General features: G+C 33.8%; 1 protein-coding gene across 5 annotated transcripts in view; it reads right to left on the bottom strand.

Annotated features, from left to right (window-relative positions):
* rdgB (retinal degeneration B) overlaps positions 1 to 22,877 on the bottom strand; it is a 250,556-nt gene that overhangs the window by 71,721 nt on the left and 155,958 nt on the right. For all 5 annotated transcript variants that reach the window (XM_085820751.1, XM_085820752.1, XM_085820753.1 and 2 more), the window contains exons 5-7: positions 18,535 to 18,774; positions 8,793 to 9,176; positions 7,285 to 7,389 (exon numbers count right to left, since the gene is read on the bottom strand). In XM_085820751.1, coding sequence (XP_085676877.1) covers positions 7,285 to 7,389; positions 8,793 to 9,176; positions 18,535 to 18,774 — 729 coding nt within the window. The remainder of the gene's footprint in view (positions 1 to 7,284; positions 7,390 to 8,792; positions 9,177 to 18,534; positions 18,775 to 22,877) is intronic.

The raw sequence follows: 22,877 nt of genomic DNA, 5'->3' as shown, positions 1-22,877 counted from the left end.
CATCAAAATGAATGCAGTAAAACTGTGTGTGCACAGAATTTTAAATCTGACAGGTTTTGACAAGTTTCTTTAAATGTTAGAACATAAACAAAACAGTTACAAAAATATTTTTATTTAGCATAAAACATTACAAAAATATTTGAAAAATAAAACAATGTATTACTTTGTTTATTTCATAAAATGTTTTAGTTTTATCACAGAAACAAATTTTTCAATGTAAAGATTTTTCTTTGCTTCTTGTTTTTTTCTGTATTTTGTAAACAATAGCACTTTGCTTCGTCCAATCTAAATTAAAAAATATAAATCACAAAAAATATAAACTAAAAACGTCAAAACAGTGTTTGGTACATTTATTTGTATTTCTTTAAGAAATATTTTAAACCAAAATTAAATAACATACTAGATAAAATGCCGTCACTATCACTTCTGACCTCAACACAGATACACAGCATGTTTTTCTACGTTTGGGCTGCAATTGCTAAGCAAGCAACTCAGAAGGAGCATTATAAAGCTATTCATTATCTATACATGCCAGCTTTTGAAACTGACAGTTAAAAAATAGATAGATCATTATAAGGCAAAAAAAAAAATTTCCCCATCTGTTATCTGTGAGACATTGTACACATTTTCAAAGTGTTTTTTTTTTTTTTTTTTTTTTTTTTTTTTTTTTAAACCTAAATTATGAAACTTTTATTATTTTGATTGAAAGAATCCTTCTTGTCATAATTTGATAATTTTTTATGTTTTATTTACTTATTTATTTCAAATATTTTTTTCCTTTCATTGTTTTTTACCTGCTATGCATACTGTGATTAAAAAATAAGTTTCCAGAATGTTACTATCTAGAATTTTAATAACAGCTTTTTCAACAAGTATATTTGATTTAAATAACTGCCACAACTTAGATGAAGTACATGAAATATTTCTTAATAATAGTGATGAAGGCATGATAAGTGAGCAAAGTGATACTGATAGAAAAGTGATTGTACAGCAGAAAGTCAGTGTGATTCATATTTGGAACAGAATAGATTAAAAAAAGAAGATAATTTGGACAAGTAATTCTATACAGTTTTTACACAGAATTTTATAAAGAAGAAATTATTCTAAACAGAAGAAAAACATGATTAATTCTTGGCAATGAAAGAACACTGCTTATAAAAGAGCCAAGAAAAGATAAACAAGTACTATTCATCAGACAAGGATAAGTGAAAAGTCAAAAAGGCAAATACTACACTGAAGCTGGTAAATGTTTTTGATGGTCCAATTTCACTAAAATTATTCACTATTCTAAATGGCACATAGAAAATTGAACAATTTTTTCTTTCATTTGAACAATTTTTTTAAGGGCTAAAATGCTAAACTTCTGAATTTTTCTAATATTATGTACTATGATTAATATTTATTCATGGCTTGGTAATGTATAATGTTTAATTGTCAATGATTGATTTGTTTACACAATAACTGCTTGTTTTTATAATGATAATGTTAAAGATTTAGGTTTACGAAAAAGTCAGTTGAATGTTACATATTTTAATGATTAAGACTATGGAATTTATGTTGAAATAACTTAATCATTAAAAATTGTAAGAATTGGTTAATTCATGAATTCATATTAATTTCATGAATATTAGTTCTAATATGACCACCCTTTTCATGGAACAGATATTGCATCCTGTACACAACATTCTTGGTGGCCAAATGTAACATGTCACTAGAAATGCTCAGCATAGCCCATGGTATGCTGTCTTGTAAAGTTGTCAAGGTTACGACCCTGCCAAGAAAGAGCCTGGACTTTAAATAACCCTGCAGGAAAAAACACATGGGGTTAGATCTGGGAAATGAGGTTGTCATGTAAGTGGGAAAAAGCGACTTATGACCCTTTCTTCTGCAAAATGATAGTTCAGCCAGTGCTGTACTGATAGACTACAAATGAGCACTGGTGCTCCATCCTGTTCTGGATCACAGAATTGCTTCTGCTGAAAATGAATGGCAAAACTAGTCAGCGTACCAGGATATGTTTATGAGGAAACATTTCAGGTCCATGCTAGGACCAATTGCTGAGCAACTATTAGAGTAACATTTTCAAAAAAAAAATGATTTCATGATGAAATCTGCTATGAAGCCACACCAAACAGTGAATTTTGGTGAATGCAATAATGCATGGGTGTCACCATTTTTCAGATGCCCAAATTTGAGAATTGTCAATGTTAGCAGTCCCATTTAGGTAAAAATGGGCCCCATCTTCCAATAGAATTCTCCATAGCCAAGCACAGTCAACTTCCATCCTCACACGAAATGCCAAAGCAAATACCACCCTTTTATCATATCACTGTGCTTTTATTCCTATATGCAGCTTTCCTTGATTGGCTAGAAGTGGAGAGCTGTCTGCAATATTTTCCATACTGTCAAAAAATTTAAATGCAATTGCTACACTACTCCCCTGGCACTGCTACTACTAGGAATGGTCCTAGAAGTGCTATCAAATATTGCAGTCACAATATCAGTAAGTTCTTGCACCAGTTTCTATTCTCTGCTATACAGAGTTGCTAAGGATCTTGTTTCTTCCAGTTCCTGAATCATTGCCTTTTTACATGTTAATTGACAGAGGCATTTGCATAGATTGTTACAATTTCTAAACTCATGAACAGCAGCAGCTGTTTTTAACTGGTGAAGATAAAACAACTTTATAAGTCACATGCACTAAGGTAAGAGAGACACATGTTGAACCCAGCTAGCTAATGTGCGGATTGCCCTTCATGATTTCCCCTTTATCTTTATTGATTTATGCAAATAAACATTTGCATTTTCAAATTTTGATTATGTTTCATGCAAATTTTCGGCTGTACAGACAACAACAGTGCTAAATTCCCCCCCCCCAATCGATGACTTTCTGAACTCCTCCCTTCCCCAAGAATCTATTTTCCCACATTGTCATTAGTGCCAATATTACAACATAGGAAAGTTGATAGATCAAGCTACAGATGGCTATGAGTAACGTCAGTTTAAAAAAACACTCTATACTTGATAGCGATAAAGAATATTCTTGATGAAAATTGTAAAAAGGAAAAAAAACTGAGACAGAATTCATGTAGTGGCTAAGATTCATAAATTATAGAAAACAGTTTCAATATATGAAAAAGATGTCAATTTGTTCATTAAAATAGAAATGTACAATGAAAAAATATAGTTGTGTGTCTAAAATATTTTTCTAAAAAGTCACATCATGTACGAAATGTATTTTCCATTGCATAGTTGTAGCATTTACTTAAAATGCCGAAAGACTATTTAAAGGAATTTTAAGTTTAAACTTACTATATGACCGGTTTCATTGTCAGAGTAAATTCTCTTATTGAAATGTGGAAATTAATTTTTATTACAAACTGCATTTTTAAATATGGATAATTTACATTTTTAATATCTTATTTCTGTACCATATTTGTATTAAGATGATACACTGAAAAGTGTAAATATATTGCATATATAGCCTTAGGAAACAGTTTCAAGAGCATTTTCTGCTTATAATTTAATTTTTTAGAAATATTTCTAATATCTCAATATATAAAAAACTGATAGATAAAACTGATTGGTATTTCAAAGAAGCATCATGTCTGCTTATGTCAGACACAGATCAAGCCAAATGAAAGGTTAAAAATCAATAATAAATTTCAGCTAATCCCCAAAATTATCTATGCATATAATCCTGCAAAATTTTACTCTGTACCCCCCCTTGATAACATTTCCAACTTTTCTTTTTAAAAACGTAGTTATATAATGATATAATGCTCTCTATGTTCAACATGTTGACGGTAATTGAATACCAATCAAGGATACCATTCATAAGAAGAAATATTTCTTGTTCAGATTATAATCAGTGATTAGTTTGAATCTTTCAAATTTCATAATTATATATTTAAAATTTAAAGATTATCAAAATGTAAATTCTTTCAGTAACTTCAGATTCCGCCTAGTAGTAACTCAAAATCTACAAAAAAAAAAAAAAAAATGGTTCAGATTTTAAATTATGTCCAAAGCAGGCGTTTTTTTTACATTTTGTGTCCTACCTTTATTTATTTAACACCATGTTCTTTGCATTTAAACCATAGAATTCAGTTCAACAACAATGTTGCAAAATAATTTTTAAATGAGCATATCTTTAGAATTTACGATATACAGTCTCGTGCACTGGAGATAAAAATGTTTTTTTTTTTTTTCGTACAATACTGCAGTACTGGCTTTGAAATCGTTGAGTTTGTTAATCAAAATTCATTCAAGTGTTACAAAATACGAAATCGGTAATAAAGCAAATTTCAAATTCCAAATTCCGATTTCCAGATGCCCATATTCGGTGGAAGATTACGTTATTCAAAATTTGATGGCTCTAGGTACCGTTGCTTTATCACAATGAGATACACACACATATTCATGCAGATTCTTCATTATTTAATTTCTTCAAATATAATACAGGGCAATAGTATTTGGTGGCAATGATTTGAAAAGTGACACAACCTTTCAAAATTTTCAATGCAAAATCGCAAAACGAAAACAACAGTCCTTCAGGGACAAAGCCCCTTTGAACTAAAAAAAAAAAGAGAGAGAGAGAGAGAGGTAGAGAGAGAGAGAGAGAGAGAGAGATAGAAAAAGAAAAAGACGAAAAAAGAAAAAGAAAAGAAAACAACAATGAATTATTGATTGGCTATCAGGAAGGATATATATATATATGTAATACAGCACAATTTTTGGAGGCACTGATATATGACCACTGAGATGTAGAAGCACAGCAATGTTATTTAACATAGACTTGATGCTTAGAGCATCCATCCATTTTGAAGAATAAGCAATTGAGTTGGATTCAATTCCATATTTATTTAAATTCACATTTTTTGGCCACAATTCACTTGGCACTCCAATCGTGCCAATTTCCAGAACAATTTTGATTCTGTGGCAATGAAAGTGAACAGAGATGATAGCAGAAGAATCTTAACAGGATGAAAGCATAAGCGAAAAGAGAGTGTGTGTCGCAGTAGTAATGCAGAGGAAGAAGAGAGGGAGTCAAAACCTTTCAGTTCCAGTAAGTTTCAGTTTACATATTACTTTGATTGGACAAGAGGCATCTGCATTAAGTGTTATGTAAGATTGCATGATTAATTTGAATGATGCAGTTTAGACTTAGTTTAGCCCTATTTTGGGGACACAAAGATGAAGTCCCCAAATTACATAAGAAATAAAAAGTTATAGACAATTAAATTTAGAAGTTTTCTTTCATATTTTTTATCTTACAAATATATGTAAAATATGAAAAATACTATGGCTTTGCTCTACACGAACAGGCAACCTCCAATTAACTTTCCACAACTTCAGAATCTTCCCCCTATAACAGTACTTTTGAGAACATTCTGGCATGTTATGTAACCGCTGCTATAAATGAAGAGTTCGTGCCATTTTCCATCAGATTACTTTTCTCTGCCTGCCCCTGTAAAACCTTTCGCTTCCGCTCCTCCCATCTGTCTTCTTTGTATGATGCAGTAAACTTAAAGTTAATCGCATTTTAGCCTAAACTATTATCGCATATGTAACCTTGAGGAATCTAAAAGAACAATGATTTACCATTTGAAATGAATAAACATATGAAACTAAAACAGTTAACATCTTCTGTATCATCATTTCATGCCAAGTTTTATGTGTGTGCCCAACTGCTAAACTATGACATATATTAATTCAAACAACAAAAATCAGCATTATATTTTCAAATTTTCACAGGACTAGTTTCGAAGGTTTTACCAAACCACCATCGTCAGCTGCAAAAGCACAAATGAAGGAGATAGGATATAATGATCAGATAAGATAAGAAAGCCTGGACTAAAAATGAGCTAGTGGTGCCATCTGTTGATGAAACCAGAACGTTCTTGATCGCTCTGGTTTTTGTTGTTTGACTTCTGAATTAGTATTTGTTCGGCGTTTTATTGTGTCTTAATTATGACATATATATTAGGGTTGTTCAAATGAAAAGTTACAAAATGACACTATGGATATATTGAAGTCTTTATTCATAAGTAATCACCAAAGGCCTGAGCACAACTATCCCACTGTTTCATGAGCCAAACGATTTCCTCCTCCCAGAATTCCTGTGACTGTGACAGAAACCAGTCCTCCACTGTGTCCTTCAGTTCGTCGTCCAAGTTGCAGGGCTTCCCTTTGAGATGTCACTTCTCACCAGGTCATTTACCTTGATGATAGTTTTGACCAGTATTACTGTGTTTGCCTAGCCTGGTGTTAAGTGATCACTCAAACACTCCAGGCCTTCATGAAAACTGGCACTCAACTTCTCACTGACTTGCCGGACACAAAGTCTCCATTGTATAAGGCCACCATCCAGCGATGAATATCGGGCAGTCTAACCGCTTCCACAGTCAGAAATCTGATAACACCTCCCTGATCTTCAATCACCAAATTTTGCAATGTAAATACCATGATGTCCTCAAACTTACTGCCGTATCAATTGGACAGAACACACAGCTGCTTACTTCACGGCTGCATCATGTGTGGGCGCCCACGCATGCGCACAACCGTTACAAACACTACATTCGTGTCCTTATGCCAAAAGCGGCATATTCAAATGTCAAAGAGTTTATATTTTACAACGTTTTGTACCTTTTCATTTGAATGCCCCCATATGTGTGTGTGTATGTGTAACTGAAGTATTAAATTAATTTGAATTTTCAATAATTTTAAGACAAAATTATAACCTTATTATTATCAATATAAAAACTTTATAAAGTTTATTACTTTATATTCGGTACAAAATGCAAGGTACAAAAAAAACTAAATTCCTGATAATATCAGCCATATGAAACTACCTGCAACATTTGTTTAATCTATCAGTTTACCTAAGATTTTCTGCAGATTCAAGCAATTAAACTTATACTGTAAAATAGGAAAAATGATAATTTTCAATAAAATTCTTAAAATATATTTCAGCTTCTGCCATCTGCTCATTATGCATAATGAGCAACATTAAACCAACACTATTTTAAGTGTTTCATAGGCACTGATAGACACACAGAATTTTTAATCCAAGTAAAATTCAGAATGATAACAGATATAAATTACACTGATATTCACACCATTATGCTAAATAATCAAAATATCCTCTTCAAGCATTGGTAATTTCCAGGTATATGACAAGGTAAAGTCTGATTAGTATCCATGATACTAATGATAAAATGATTTGATGACTAATTCCTGCTTTGGAATATGAAGTGTTTTTTCTAACTGAAATATATTTACCTTCTGCATCAAAAAATTCATCTGAGCTGGTATCTGAATCCCGTACAATACTTTCCATCCTCCAGTTAGCCAACTGCAGATCAAAACTGGCATTTGAACTACCACCTGCAATTACACATTAAATAAAAATTATCTCAATAATCTTAACACTTCAAATTTGAATATAATAAAACAATGTTACAAGAAATACATGCAATTTAACAATAATTCTTTCCACTGTTAGCATTAATACCATGCTGGACCTTGTATTTTCAGCGATTATTATTCCCTACCAGGCAGCTCAATAAAATTTTGATAAAAAGCAAAAAATTAACATTTTATGTAGAATTATTGTATGCAACATTGTTCGAATCAGGGCAACTATAATACCAACTCCCAGTGATGTCAGCAAGGTCATATAATGGGCACGTTGTTGAGGTTATCACATCCATATGACAGAGATATTTTTGTAAATAGTCATGACCAGTATTTTTTATTAATGTGAAATTATAACTTACACATGGAAAATTTAACCCATTCCAAACTTAATAAAAATATTATTTATTAAGTCTTTTCATATTTTAAATTATGAAATTTTTAACTTTAACCAATTATTATTATTATACTAATATATTAACTAGCTCTTCACATAGTTTTGCACAGTGCTATCAGCAGGACCTAAGGATAATCAAAGATTCTGAGTCCCAGTGCAGTCTCTGTGTCGCCTAAATTCTGCCACCTGGTGTCTTTCTAAATCCTGAACACTCTACTGGCCCTTGCTATCAGAAGTATACACTGAAATAATTATTATGTTTCATAGTTTTTATAATAATGGAGCAATTTGATGTAAATTATTATTTTTAAAGTATTTTAAATCTTTGATGTTGGTTTTATAAAAACATTCTATGCATGTCTATAAAACCATAATAAAATTTCTTTTAGACTGATGCTAGTTTTGCATATAACAATATAACAGTGATTGTTGATGGAATCAAGGAGACTGATGGCTGTTCCTTTTTTTTAAAATTTTTCTGTTCCATTTGCCAGAAATGCATTATTCAAACATATAAATAAAATAAAATAAAAAACCCACTAAAACTAACATTAGCTGTCAGACAAAATAAAAACAGAAGGTTTAAAAAATTAAAATATACCTATTGCCATCTACCAGTTGAGGCAATTTTGAATTGAAAATTATTAATTGGTCAAACTCGGTAACATAGATGGCAAAACAAATCAAAAAGAATTTCCTTTGGCTATTCAGTATGAGACATAAATATTAACATTGCACTTTCAGTAAATTCTCTATAAAAATGCATCTTTTTCAAGAAGAAAGTCGTATATTTTATCAGCGATGCAGTAAACCAAGCAATAATATTTAATTTACATAAAGTCATACTGGGAGCTATTTATTTAATTTTCTACAATTAAATTAAAAATGTAAGCATTCCACATATAATAGAACTACATTTACCAAAATAAAGGAACTAGCATTCTAAAATTATTGTTTAATGAAATCAATAACTTACTAGGAGAGCAAAGAGCTGTCCTAGAGCCACTCCTAGACCAAAGTTTTTGTCTTCCATCTTCTGCAATGATATCTTCATTTATATTAGCCACTGAGAGATTTCGTGGCTTTCGAGCTCTATTAGGAGATGGGCTCCCATCCAATCGTACACAAGATTCATTATCTTTATCTTTGTCAATTGCAGTTAAATCAACTTCCTGTCCTGAAAGGGCAGAAGGACTAGGATGTACAGATGGTGGCTGCTCTTCATCGTTGTTCATCTTTTTTGCAAGAGCTTCTTGAGTTTCTCTTTCCAATCGTCGAATGTCCTCCATAGTGAGACCCACCCACTCATCTTGCCAAGCCCATGCCTGTCTGTGAGCACGCAGCATAGTTTTTCTCAGTGCTGCAAATTAATGTAGGAAAATTTAAGAAAATTCAACAAATCAAGAACTAAGTTTATATTTATATAAAAAATTGCGACTGTAAACCATTTTTCATTTTGCAATTTCGTCTACAGCTTCAGATTCGGATACTTTAAAAATGTAAATTCAAAAAGTAATCAGTTGGGAAAGATTTAATATCTCTGTTTAAAAACATTAGGTTTATTTTTAATAATATAAGTTATAAATTTTAAAAATTAAATCAAATTTCACTCTAACTACATAAGAGTCACTTCAGTTCACTTGTTTATTATATTGAACTAAAATAATAATAAAATTTATGTGCTTCATATCTAACAATCTTACAAAGAAAGCACTTTCTAATAAAACCATACACAATATCAGCAATATCAGTTTCACAATAAGCATCCCACTGGAAAGCAAATATTAGATACTCCCCCAAGTATTCTTAACTGCAAATTAAAATCCAGTTCCTTTCCTTGAAAACACTAATTGAGGAAGCAGAATGGAAAGGGACAATTTTTGAGGGTAAGAGGACAAGGCATTCTGTGATTGGTAAAGTTCTGTTATCAGGACTGTAAAAATTCACCCAACCACTGTTAATGCCAATGATGCCAAAAATAATTATAACTCTATCACAAGGAAGCATAATAGTAAATAACTATCTAATGAGTATTATTTTAATTTATATGGACGATTTATTAGATATATTACATTTTTATTACAATCCATAAAAAAATAATAAAATAGCTAAGTATAATTGATATTACATAAATTTTTTTATTCCTTCCAAAACTGGAGGGGGATTTTTTTTGGGGGGGGGTGTTTGTGTAAATAGCTCCACATCATTTTGGGTAAATAGGAATCTAGGTGCTATCTAGCAGTGTTCCCATGGTGTTTTTTACACCATACAGCATTATGCCCACAGATGCTCTATTGTTTATATGTAATACTCAATTCCAGGGTATACAAATTACAATTTGTAGTTAACAATAAAATATCCACAGATGTCATCTCACAATTCATCTGACTTATAAGCTTTTCAACGCTCAGCATAAATAATGCTTCCTTTGGTGATATTTTGCTTTAAGAAATTCAATAAAATTTGAACTTGATTTGGATTCAATTGATTTGGAACAGTGACCAAAAAAAAATTTATTTGATTCTCTGCACAATTTACTGAAAATCTGTTGTGGCCAGAGAACATGCTTCATGTAGTTCTTTCTTCAAGTTAAAGGTTTACGTCGAGTTCAATAATTTTGTCAACTCCATCATTTAATGTAAGCTGAACAATTAAATGTTTAGCATACACTTCACACATGTAACTGTTCCTGCCTACAGTTGTATTGTGGTCCATCTTCATTTGGAGTTCACAAAACTCAACAGATACCATCTCTTGACACCGAAATTAGATGAAACTCACATCTGTGAGAAGGGTCCTTTGAGCCAGTTTTGTGTTCTTAATTCTTTCTTCTCATTAAAGGATTCTTTCCTGCAGTGCCATTTCGCTGTTATCGATAAAATACAATATCATCTCATGGTTCTTTAAACATAATTTCCTATCAGGAATGATGCCTTTTCTTTGAAAAAATTCTATTCAAGATTTTAGATCCTTGAGAAATTAACAAATTGTTGGATCCATAGCATTATCAAAAATTTAAAAATTAAATCAGTATTTCAATGGTGACTTGAAAATCAAGTCACCATTGAATCAAGTCACCATTGAATCAAGTCACCATTTATGCACAGGCTTAATTCTGTAATTTAGAGAAATCTAAACTTACTCACAAATTGACAATTACATGTGTGCTTTGCTAAATTTGGTGTTTTTGCACATTTAATTTCGCTTTAGTTCCATATGATTCTCATAACAGAATTGTATTGTATGATTTACACATGACTAATCAGAAATTCAAAAGTCCAGACATGTATTATCAGAAAATGGACTATCAGGAAAGTTCAGAAGCTGCCCACAGATAATCAGCAGTTTATGTATCGCAAAACAAAATGCATCACAAGATCTATAGAAAATACACTTTTCAATTCATATTAAAAGTCTATGGAAAGCAATTTTTACATAAAAGTAATTCTTTATTTAGTGATTTTTAGAATGGAAGATTTACAGGATATGATTTTTTCTCTTTTGTTTCTCTTTACTTTTTCACATTTATGCCTTCAGTTTGTACTCTTATTAAAAAAACAGTAATTCACTAAATACAATTTAATAAACATAAAAAAAAAGATCTGTGTTACAATGAGAAAGTTATAACACACAGATCACGAAATAATGCAAACATTCATTAAACATATATGGAAAACATTTGCTAAGTGTGAGTGTGCATGTATACATGTACACTGTGCTCCATTTTAGTTTTCTACGCAGTAAGTAGTCATGTATACATTCAGTAGAATATCTCCTGTTCTACTGGGTTGATTGACGAAATTCAACTTGTGTTTTTCATGTCTTGAAAGCACGACTTAGAATATGTATTAGATTTATACATAGCATTGTTCTAATATAGATATTTTGACACAAAATCTGGCTTTTTCTGAAATGACATGTCGATTTTTTTTCCATATTTCGATTCTACGACTCAAAATATGCCAAACTGCTAAGTTTTGAAAAAAATCGCACGAGCAGTTTTAAAAAAATTAGCTCTCAAAATTTCAGCTCCTCTATGTTATTTGAATTTTGTATATGTTTACTAATATCTTTTTTTTTTAATCAAATTTATTTGGTTCTTCCTTTCACATTTCGAAATTTTGGTTCATTCCGAATAAAATTCGCCCATGTTTTACAATTTATTTTTAAAATTTGTATTTTTAAATAATTTTTATAAACTTTTTGAAAAAAAAATTTGAATTATAACCTATAAAATTTTTACCATTATCTTAAAGCAGATGTATTTCTAAGCATACCTGCAAAAAATGAGAGTTTTTTTATTCAAAATTTCCTAGGATATATGTGAATTTACACATTGGCACGTTTTGAATTTTGGCATATTTGAGACTTAAATTTCTCACTAAAATTTATATCTAGGCATAATTTGAGTTGTAGTATCGAAATATGGTAGTAGTAGTAGTAGTAGTTTTATGGCGCAAAGCTCAATAGGCCATATGCGCCAAACACAGGATTCTTTTTTTTAACATACAAACTAAAGGAACAAAAAATATAAAGACAACAGCACACTTTTAAAATCGAGGCAAGTAAAAAGATATTTAAATGATGGGATGAAAATGCTGATTATAACTTTGATAATGAGAGATGCAGTATAGATATATAATCCTAAAACATCTGATTAATTAAAATTCCAACATAAAATCTCAGGACAAAAATCAAATTAAATAATAGAAACCTGTTTCCTTGAGGTAGTGAAACAAATTAATATTGACCTCTCTTCCGATTAAACGGTCGAGAGGCAGGTCGCAGCTATTAAAATACTTCTCACGAAGATTATTAAAATATGAACATTCAATTAAAATGTGATAAACTGAAAGACAAACATTACAAGTTGCACAAATAGGCTCGTTCTCAGCTTTCAGAAGGTAGTTATGTGTCACTCTACTGTGACCAATTCTAAGGCGAGTCAAAAGAACTTCCTCCCTGCGATTGCTAGTAGTATCCCAATGCTCTATTTTAGGCTTCACCCTTCTCAACTTGTTATGAAGTTGAAGGTCCCAAAGTTGCTGCCATTTCTTTCGGATCTTCTCTTTTATGACACAACGGATATCTTTAAAAGGGATGAGGCGGCCGGACATTTCAACAGCAGATTTCGCTGCGATATCAGCCAGCTCATTGCCCTTTATTCCTGTATGTCCGGGGACCCAGCAGTACAGAAGTTCAAATCCACGACATTTCAATTTAATATTCAACTTGAGAACATCCACTATCACAGGATTCTCAGTGCTAGAAAAGGATTCTAAAGCTTTCAATGCACTGTAGGAATCCGTATATACAATGAATTTTCGATGGTGCAGCGTTGAGATGTACAAAAGCGCATAATATATGGCAGTCAGTTCGGAGGTTAAGACAGAGGAAGCGTCGTGTAAACGTCTGCCTTCCATGTGGTCACCAATTATACATGACATGCCAACATGGCAAGCTGACTTAGAGCCATCCGTATATATGGGAACATAACTCCTGTAACTCTGCCTGTGATCAGCAAAAATTTGTCTGTAGATGCTCTCATCAGTAGTTGTTTTTCCGTAATTGTGGAAAATGTCAAGAAGGTGGATTAGTGCATTTTCCCAAGGTGCAATTTCAAAATGCTGTACTGCCTGTGGGGAAATATCAAACAGGGAGAATTCTTCAATGAGGTGACGAACTCTAACAGGAAAAGAAGGCACACAGGATGGACGTGCCTCAAATAAAAGGTCACAGCTATTTTCACATATACACAAGTTATAAGGATGGTCAGGTTGAGATAAAATATTAAAATAGCGTAAAAGAGACAACTCCTCACGCCTCAAACGGAGTGATGGCTCGTGACAGTCAACATAAAGGCTCTGCACAGGAGATGTCCTGAAGGCTCCAGAACAAATCCGCAGAGCCTGATGATGAACAGGATCTAGTTTTAACAACACTGAAGACCGGGCAGATCTGTAAACAACTGAGCCGTAGTCCAGTTTAGAGCGAATTAGAGCTCTGTAAATGCAAAGCATGGAGCAACGCTCTGCACCCCAGGAGGTGTTCGCCAGGACTTTTAAGATATTTAGAACTTTGGTACACTTTTTTCTCAAGTTTAAGACATGAGGAAGGAAAGTCAATTTTCGGTCGAACATCACCCCTAAAAATTTTACTTCAGGTGCAACTGGAATTACAGACCCATTGAGGTATAATTCCGGCTCAGGATGGAGACCTCGCTTTTTACAAAAATGCACGCACACAGTCTTCTGTTTCGAAAACGTAAATCCTTGTCTTTTTGCCCATTCCTGGATCCTGTTCAAAGCGATCTGGAGCTGTCTCTCTACATGTCTCATATCCACACCTCTACAGCTAATTTGCAGATCATCAACATATAAAGAACCTGAAATGGTGGGAGGAAGTTGTTTTAATACAGAATTTATTTTTAGGCTGAAAAGAGTTACACTGAGCACACAGCCTTGAGGCACACCCTCTTCTTGTTCAAAAACATCAGACAAAACAGAGCCTATCCTTACTTGAAAAGTTCTAGCTGTCAGGAAATTCTGAATGAAATTTGGTAGGTTGCCGCGCAAGCCACTCTCGTGAAGATCGCGAATTATACCGTATCTCCATGCCTTATCATAGGCTTTCTCTATATCGAAGAAAATTGAGACAAGGTGATTTCTTCTTACAAAAGCTTTTCGAATGGATGTCTCTAAGAGGAGCATATTATCTACGGTTGTTCTCCCCTTTCGAAAACCACTTTGATAAGGCGATATAATATTATTCTTTTCCAAGAAGTACACTAGGCGGCTGTTTACCATCTTTTCAAACAGTTTGCAAACACAGCTGGTAAGGGCAATTGGCCGATAGTTCGAGGGATTCCTCGGGTCTTTCCCTGGCTTCGCAATAGGAATGACAATAGCTCTCCTCCATGCACTGGGAAATGTACGCTCCTTCCACACTCTATTGTAAAGTGTGAGAAGGGCACTCAGTGACTTACAGGACAGATGCTTTAGCATTTCATAATACACGCCATCCAGACCCGGACAAGACCTATGTGTCTGCAACAAAGCTCTCTTTAGTTCAACCATAGTAAAGTCTCTATTGTACGGCTCAAAGTTGGAAGAGTTGAAAGCGATGGGATTTTTCTCAGAGCGTTGCTTGATAGAAAGAAATGCAGGTGAGTAATTTCGGCTGGAAGAAACGGCAGCAAATGTCTCACCAATTGTATTTGCAATTTCTTCTATGGAGCTAATCACTCGGCCATCTTTTTCCAGAAAGGAAAGTGAGTGGTCTTTTTACATTCCGCATGCTTTTCGAACTCTTTCCCAAACCCGCTTACTAGGCGTAGAGGATGTTATTGAGGACACATATGAAATCCAGGAATCCCTCTGGCTCTGCCTTCTTACTTTCCGTGCATTTGCTTTGGCTCTTTTAAAAGCTATGAGGTTTCGCAGAGTAGGATATCTACCAAAAATACCCCATGCTTTTTTCTGTTTTTTCAGTGCTTCATGACAGTCGCGATTCCACCACGGTTTCGAATATTTTAGTGTTTTTCCTGATGTTCTAGGAATCGAAAGCATAGCTGCCTGAATAATAGTATTAGTAACAGCTTCAACAGCGTCATCGATATGCACACCTTCTACCATTTCCTCTGTCAGCTCTGCAACGGAAGAGAAGAGTTCCCAGTCTGCCCTGTCCAGGATAAAACGAGGGACTCTCGACACGGGGTTTGCTCCTCTTCGTGCAAGAGACACAAAAATAGGATAATGATCGCTGTTGTACAGGTCATTTCCGACACTAAAAGTGCAAAATGGCAACAGAGATGGTGAACAGATGGCAAGATCGAGAGCGTGGAATGTCCTTGAAGGCTCATGGAAGTACGTATCTTGCCCATTATTTAGGAGACAAAGGCTATGATCTTCGATCATCTGCTCTATTTGTCTTCCTCGGCAATTTGTATCTTTACTTCCCCAGAGTGGACTATGGCCGTTAAAATCTCCTATTATGATAAAAGGCTCAGGCAGCTGCTCTATTAGATTATTTAAATCTTGCTGATAAATGTGCTCATTTGGAGGCAAATACAAAGAAACAAATGAAACAATAATATCAAAATTTATTTGAGTAGCGACAACTTGGAGGGATGTCGTCAAAGGAAGTACATTTGAGGGATAATCCAGTGAGGAGAGGAGACCTACACCTCCACTGGCACGCTCACCTGCAATGTTATCCTTCCTGACGAAAGAAAACCTCCGAAGTTTTGCATGGTGTTCGGGTTTCAAATTTGTTTCCTGTATTGCTAAGCACACAGGATGATACACATTTATTATAGATTTGATGTCAAGGAAATTTCGGTGGAAACCGCGACAGTTCCATGACATGAGGGTGGCCATTATGAATGGTTTTTGTTTTTTCTGTGCTGTTCTTTTGTTTTTCGTGGAAGTAGATGCCTGGGAACTTCTAGACCCTCTTCTACTTCCATAAAGTCTGAATCCGCAGATTCAGAAATCATCTCATCAAAAGAGCTATTGCTGTGACTTCTATTTTTATTGGATATTTTATGTGTAGAAGTTTTGGGCTTACTTTGAATAACTGTTTCTTTCTTTTGTACTATATGGGTTGCATTTTCTTTTTGCTTGTTGGATGTAGACGGATGGGTTTTATTTGCTAGGGTCTGTGTGCCTATTGATGTTTGGGTGGCGACTGTACGAGATGATTTTACAGCACTGGCGTATGATGTATTTGGTCGAAGCTGTGTGCTCTGGACTAATCTTCTGGCTTCGGCATATGAGATGTTCCTCGTAAACTTTGCAGTCTGCACTTCTTTTTCCAATTTCCATTTTGGGCAGAGGCGAGAAAATGCTGGGTGCTCACCCTTGCAATTTATACAAAGAGGCGCAGCGGTACAATTTTCAGAATCGTGGCCAATCTGTGAGCATCGGGCGCATGTAAGGCTGCCACGACAAGACGTCTTAGAATGGCCGAAACGCTGGCATTGGAAACATCGCATAGGGTTTGGAATATAAGGTCTTACAGGAATATTTAGATATCCGGCCTTAATATTCTTAGGCAGATCAGGCGTGTTGAAGGTAAGGATCACGTGTTTCGTGTCTATCAACTTACCTTCTTTACGCATCTTGATCCGCCTTACACCGCAGACATTTTGTTCGGAGAGCTCAGAAGCGATCTCTTCTTCAGAAACATACAGAAGGTCGAATTCTGAGATTACACCCCGACAATAGTTGAGTGACTTATGTGGTGTTACAGTCACATTCGCTTGCCCAAGTTTAGTTATCTGAAGTAAAGAAGCAGACTGGGTGGCTGAGGTTGTATCAATAAGCAAGTCTCCGGAGCGGAGACGCTTTATATTTCTCGGCTCACCAATACAGGACTGGATGTATTTGTTTATTACGAAAGGAGACATCTTATGCATTTCGCCAGAAGGACTAGAGATGACTAGGAAACGGGGAATATTGTTATGATTTTTTTCATTTGTATCTGTACGTAATTTTTTTGCAGTAGACTTTTCAGAAGTAGGTTGAGTGAGTGGTTTAGCAGTAGACGTTTCAGAAATAGGTTGAATGACTGGTTTAACAGTAGATGTTTCAGAACTAGGTTGAGTGACTGGTTTAGGAGTAGAAGTTTCAGAACTAGGTTGAGTGACAGGAGTGATTTGAGTGACTTGAGTGACAGGATTGACTTGAGTGACTGGAGTTACCTCGAAATCTTTTATTAAGTAAATATGAGAAGCCATAGTGAAAGAATAAAGATTCGGGTCCGACGGCCCCGCCCACCACGGAGCCCAACAAGGGAACACAGATTCCTGTGTTAGGGCTAGCCGGACCTATACGCAAACTGAAGCCCCACAGTCGGCTTTCCCGAAAGCAGGTACTCCCGAGAGCTTGACCCCAAGCCACTGACACAAGGACTAGTGACCAGCCGATTGACACCCGTGAGGACGACTAAGGTGCCTCCCGTTTAGCTGAAGCAGAGGCCAAAGCAGTGTGTTGGGGACAGTACCTCGCCCCTCAACTACCAGGACCCTCCTTTCCAGCGACACGGGTCTCCACGCACGGCAAACACGTGGGCAGTTTTCTCCCCACTTGAAAACTAGAAACAAGGTCTGTTCCAGCCTCTCGTGACGAGCCCCAAACTCCGTAGAGAGAAACCACAAGGGAGAAGGGAAGGGAAAAAGATCCAGCCAAGAGGAGAGGAGACGGAAAAGAGGATAGATCACTGGGGCTCCAGGATCGTGACACCCGTCTCACCAAGAAGATGATCCCCTGAAGGGCTAGGGTACCTCGGGATTGCCACACCCGTACTCACAAAAGTGAGCCCCCTGAGGGAGTATCGAAATATGGAAAAAACCGGCATGTCATTTCAGAAAAAGTCTGAATTTATGTCAAAATACCTATATTAGAACAATGCTATATATAAATCTAATATTGCTTGACTGCCTAAGTTGTGCTTTCGAGACCTGAAAAACATAATTTGAACTTTTTCAATCAACCCAGTAGCATGGGAGATATAAAAATGTCTCTCTCTCTCTCTCTCTCTCTTTTTTTTTTTTTTTTTTTTTTGTATTATTATAACTGATAGACACTATTAATTTCATTTTACATCCATGTTAAGGCAAATAATGTGATTTTAACTTGCTTAATATTTTATATAACTACACAGATAATTAAAAATATAAGTTAAGAATGGAACATCCACAATTTTTAAATGCTCACCAACATCATGAATAAACTTTTCAATTTTTGTCTGCATGCCCCAATACCTAAATTCAACACGACATAGTTTATAGGCACACATCACAGCTTTTCCTTCTGGAATGTTATCATTACGATATTCTTCAATCCAGTCATCATTAAGTGGTCCTCGACTGGTTTTAGATGACACAAAAAGCTTAGGATCTTCTTCCTGTACATAATCTGATCCGTACAACTGATCTTTCACAACATCAATCAAATCTAAAGAAAAATTAGATTTTTGAATTTAAGTAACAAGACCCATTTACTTGCTAAAAATGAAAATGAGAAATAAACAAAAAATCAAACGAGTACAGAAATTTTAATAAAATAATAATGAATATCATAAATTATCTAAATATGTATTAAATATAGTATATATAATTGGTAAAAATATTTTCTGAAGCAAAACCTAATCATATCAGCAAAATCTGTGAAGTTAATATGTTCAACTGAAGATTGTAGGTTCAATTATGCTGAAATGCATTTAGGTAAGTACTAATATTAGCTTAAACTACTGCTTAAGGCAGGACATAACTTGTTTTCGCACTAAATTAATTTAAAATCATACAACATATATATATAACAATATTTGGTATTTATAAAAAAATACCGCACTTTAAAAACATATAAATGCATATCAAGGAAACCATTCAAATATTTCATATTTTGTCATGAACATTAAAGCATTCTACCTTAAAAGTTAAGCCTGATGGCATAAGGCAACTAGTTGGATATGTAAATAATTAATACTCATGTAAGTAAATTTTTAAGTTAAATTTCATTTTCTGCTTGATTTCATCGTGAAGTACAATACAATCCCTGTTAACCTTTTATTATTTTCAACTGTTAATTCAGGTATGCAAAATAAATTTAATCAAACTCTTGCCTTCATTATGAGGGGGATTTATTTCGGGTTTGGTTCCCTTTGTCAATATTTACATTGCAAGTACTAACAAGCAAAATGCACATGCATTAGAAGTGATAGTTTAGCTGAAAGTTAAACAAAAAGTATATTAAAACCATAGCTAATGTATCTTAATCACTGTTGAATACGCTATCAATAATATAAAATCTCCTTACTTACTTTTTCCTGAAATAGGTAAGGTAAACTTACCTATTTCAACATTATTTTTGTAATCTAAGGTATGAATAAAAAGTTGAAGGTTGGTACAATAAAATAGAAGTATAGAAACAACTTGAACCTCGCATATTAATGGCAAAGAAGATAACATCAATAAACAAATTGTAGTTATTCTGCAGAGAACATAACTTCATTTAAAACACTGTGATTTACAATCACCTGCCATTCATTTAACATAAGGAAGAGTCTGCAAGAGAGTACATGAATTTATCACACAATAGAAAAGTTGGTAGCACCTGAAAGCACCAAATTTTGAACACGCATAATCCTACACCTAAATGTATGCACTTTCAAAATGTATGCATTTTAAATTCTGAATTTTTTATTGATATGTTTTGTGTGAATTTAATGAATGTTTTATATATTTATATACATAGAGAAATTTTTTTCATTCACAATTTCAAATTTGATATCATAAACTGCTTAAGTGTTTCTTTTTCAAATAAAATGTGTTCCATCTCAGTATTTTAAAAATTGTATTTTTTATGAATTTTAGAAAAGAGATAAAAAAAATCAAAAACCTGAAAAATAATTTTTAAATCATCAATTATAAAAACTATATATGGAGGAAAATACATATATAATATATTATTAATATATAATTACACATATATAATTATTAATATATAATTATACATATACATATATAATTAATGTGGAAACATTTCTAACTCCAATAACCTCCAGTTTTCACCTTTATATTGTAAAAACTGGATTTTTGAAATAAAGGCACTCAAGGTCCATTTTAATGAATTCTTCACTTTGGCAGAATGCCAGTCTTACCTCAAGTGCTATTAAAACTGATAAAATGAAAATGTTTGAAGAAACATGATGAAAATATTTGAAATGAAAAGAAAGTTATGTTTGAAGTACAGATGTGATGCACTTTTATACTCTTAGTTAATGTTCGGACTCCTATCCTATCCTAACCACTTCATCGCCAGGTTTGACGACTATTTTTGGGGTTCACTCTACCAATGTCATATCAGAAACAGCAAGAACATTTTTTGGTTACCTCATATAATTGTAATTGTAGTAAATAGAATGTTCAGATCTGAATTGTAATGTCGCAAAAATATGTCTTGAACTCTGTTTCATTTTTTTTTTTTTTTAAAATATGAAATTTTTACGCGATATGTGTTTCTTTTTCTTAATCTAAATGAAATAATATTTAACATGTAATAACAGCCTAAAACCCACAAAAGAAGTGCTCTTTATAATTTTGCTGAAGACATTCCGGAAAATGATTCCAGTTTATTTCCCACAAACATATTTTCTTCACATGTATCTTTTAATATATAATAATTTTACACTAAAATTGATTTATTAGCTTTATTGTCTTGAACGTTGATCTGTGAAACATTCTTCCAGTTACAGAGTTTTTCAGAATAATTTGAAGACAGCTATAAGAAGGGATAGTTTTGATAAAATAAATTTAACTTTTTCTATAGCTTCCATACAGGAAAAAATACCAAACAGCAAAATATTATTCATTAGTCTGTTAAAAACATCTTGTTTGTATTTTTTCTTTTTTATATTTAAAGGCCCTTGGTTCTTTATTTTCATTTGCTTTGCCTTGGCCTTTTCAATATTATCCAAATATCTCTCAGAATCTAATCCATTACTGGAAGAGGATGATAGAGACTCAAATGCAATGTCTGCAGTTTGATTGTCCTGATTTAATACTCTAATTGTTCTGAGAATAATTTCATTCTTCATAGCTGGCTTTCTTTGACTTTTTAATTTGTTTGTCATCCAACAAAATTTGGTGTTTTGGATCTGCATATGTTGAATCCAGCAAGATCTCATTGTCTAGCAAACTACTTTCTTTTTTCTTCATTGAAGAAATAATTTCTTCTTCAATAAGCCCTCCACTTCAGAAAAGAACAAACATCACATTCTTCCATTCTTGCCTCCTATTAATTCTTCAGATTGTACTTTTTTGTGGCTCTATATGCTGCAGAAAGAAAAGTTTCCAATTCTACAAGATCATTCCAGAGACTTTCTGTTAGTGATACATTAAGGTTACCTACATCGTCTAAAAAAGGTCTTAATGCTAACAACCTCTATATCATCAAATATGTACTTCTCCATCATGTAGCTTGATCAATAATTGCTCCTTTTCCTGCTAGCTTCCTAGGAATGGCATCAATTTTGGAAGTTCTTGCTGCTATTGCTGCTTACCTAAATTTACCAATGAGATTTATAACTAAATGTGTAGAGACATTAGATTAATTGGAAACGCTGGAGAGATAACAAATTAGCAACCGCCTTTGCCAGGAATCGAACGACGGACCTCTGAAATACCACCTCAGCATGCAGACCACTACAACACGAAGGCTTGCCAAGAAGGTGGGAGAAATACCTTATAAATGAAGTAACTATATGAATCAGTTTAATCAATAATGGCAAATATCACATCTATCCTCCTCCCTTCCTGAGAAAATCAAAGCTATTTATGACTGGTGTCATCCTCAAAACATTCGTCAGTTAAGAAGCTTTCTCAGCCTCTGCAGTTACTATCAAAGATCTGTCAAAAATTTCTCTAAAAGGGCTTTATATCATCTTTAAGTCTTTATATCATCTAAGAGAAGCAAAGTAAAAGTTTTCATGGACAAGAACATGAAGAAATTTTAAAGCCCTGAAGGACACTATGACTTCCATTTCTGTGTTTGCTTATCATCAACCTGAATATGACTTTATTCTCAATAGAGTTGCTCTTTCATAAGAAATTGACAGTCAGATGCATGCCACTACCTATTTTAGTCTCTCAAAACCAGAAAGAAATTACAGTATCACCTGAAAAGAGTTGTTAACCATCTTACATAAAACATCGTAAAGGCATTGGAACAGTTCTAGCACTACGGCCACAAAATCCTATTGCACACCATCATGCCTTTAAGTAGGCTGCTTAATTTTAAAAATCTAGAACATCAAGTGGCTAGACAGCTACAGCAGATATAGGAATCTGACAAGAAAATTCGACATCACAAACTTTGCATGGATATATTTTCAAGATCTTGTATAGAAAAGTACAAACACTGTTCTAAAGTTGAGACAAAATATGGTTTTAAAGTCCCTGCGGTCAAACAAATTTACACAAAACCCACAACATCACAGACTATCTGGGGCAGTAAAGAACTAAGAAACCCAATAATTAAATAATATCGGACAATCTCTC

The sequence above is a fragment of the Stegodyphus dumicola genome, chromosome 7, assembly GCF_044657685.1.
Source record: "Stegodyphus dumicola isolate Sdum_Otavi_A_Nest chromosome 7, ASM4465768v1".
Classification (NCBI taxonomy): Eukaryota; Metazoa; Arthropoda; class Arachnida; order Araneae; family Eresidae; genus Stegodyphus; species Stegodyphus dumicola.
This window is presented reverse-complemented; position numbering and strand designations above follow the sequence as displayed.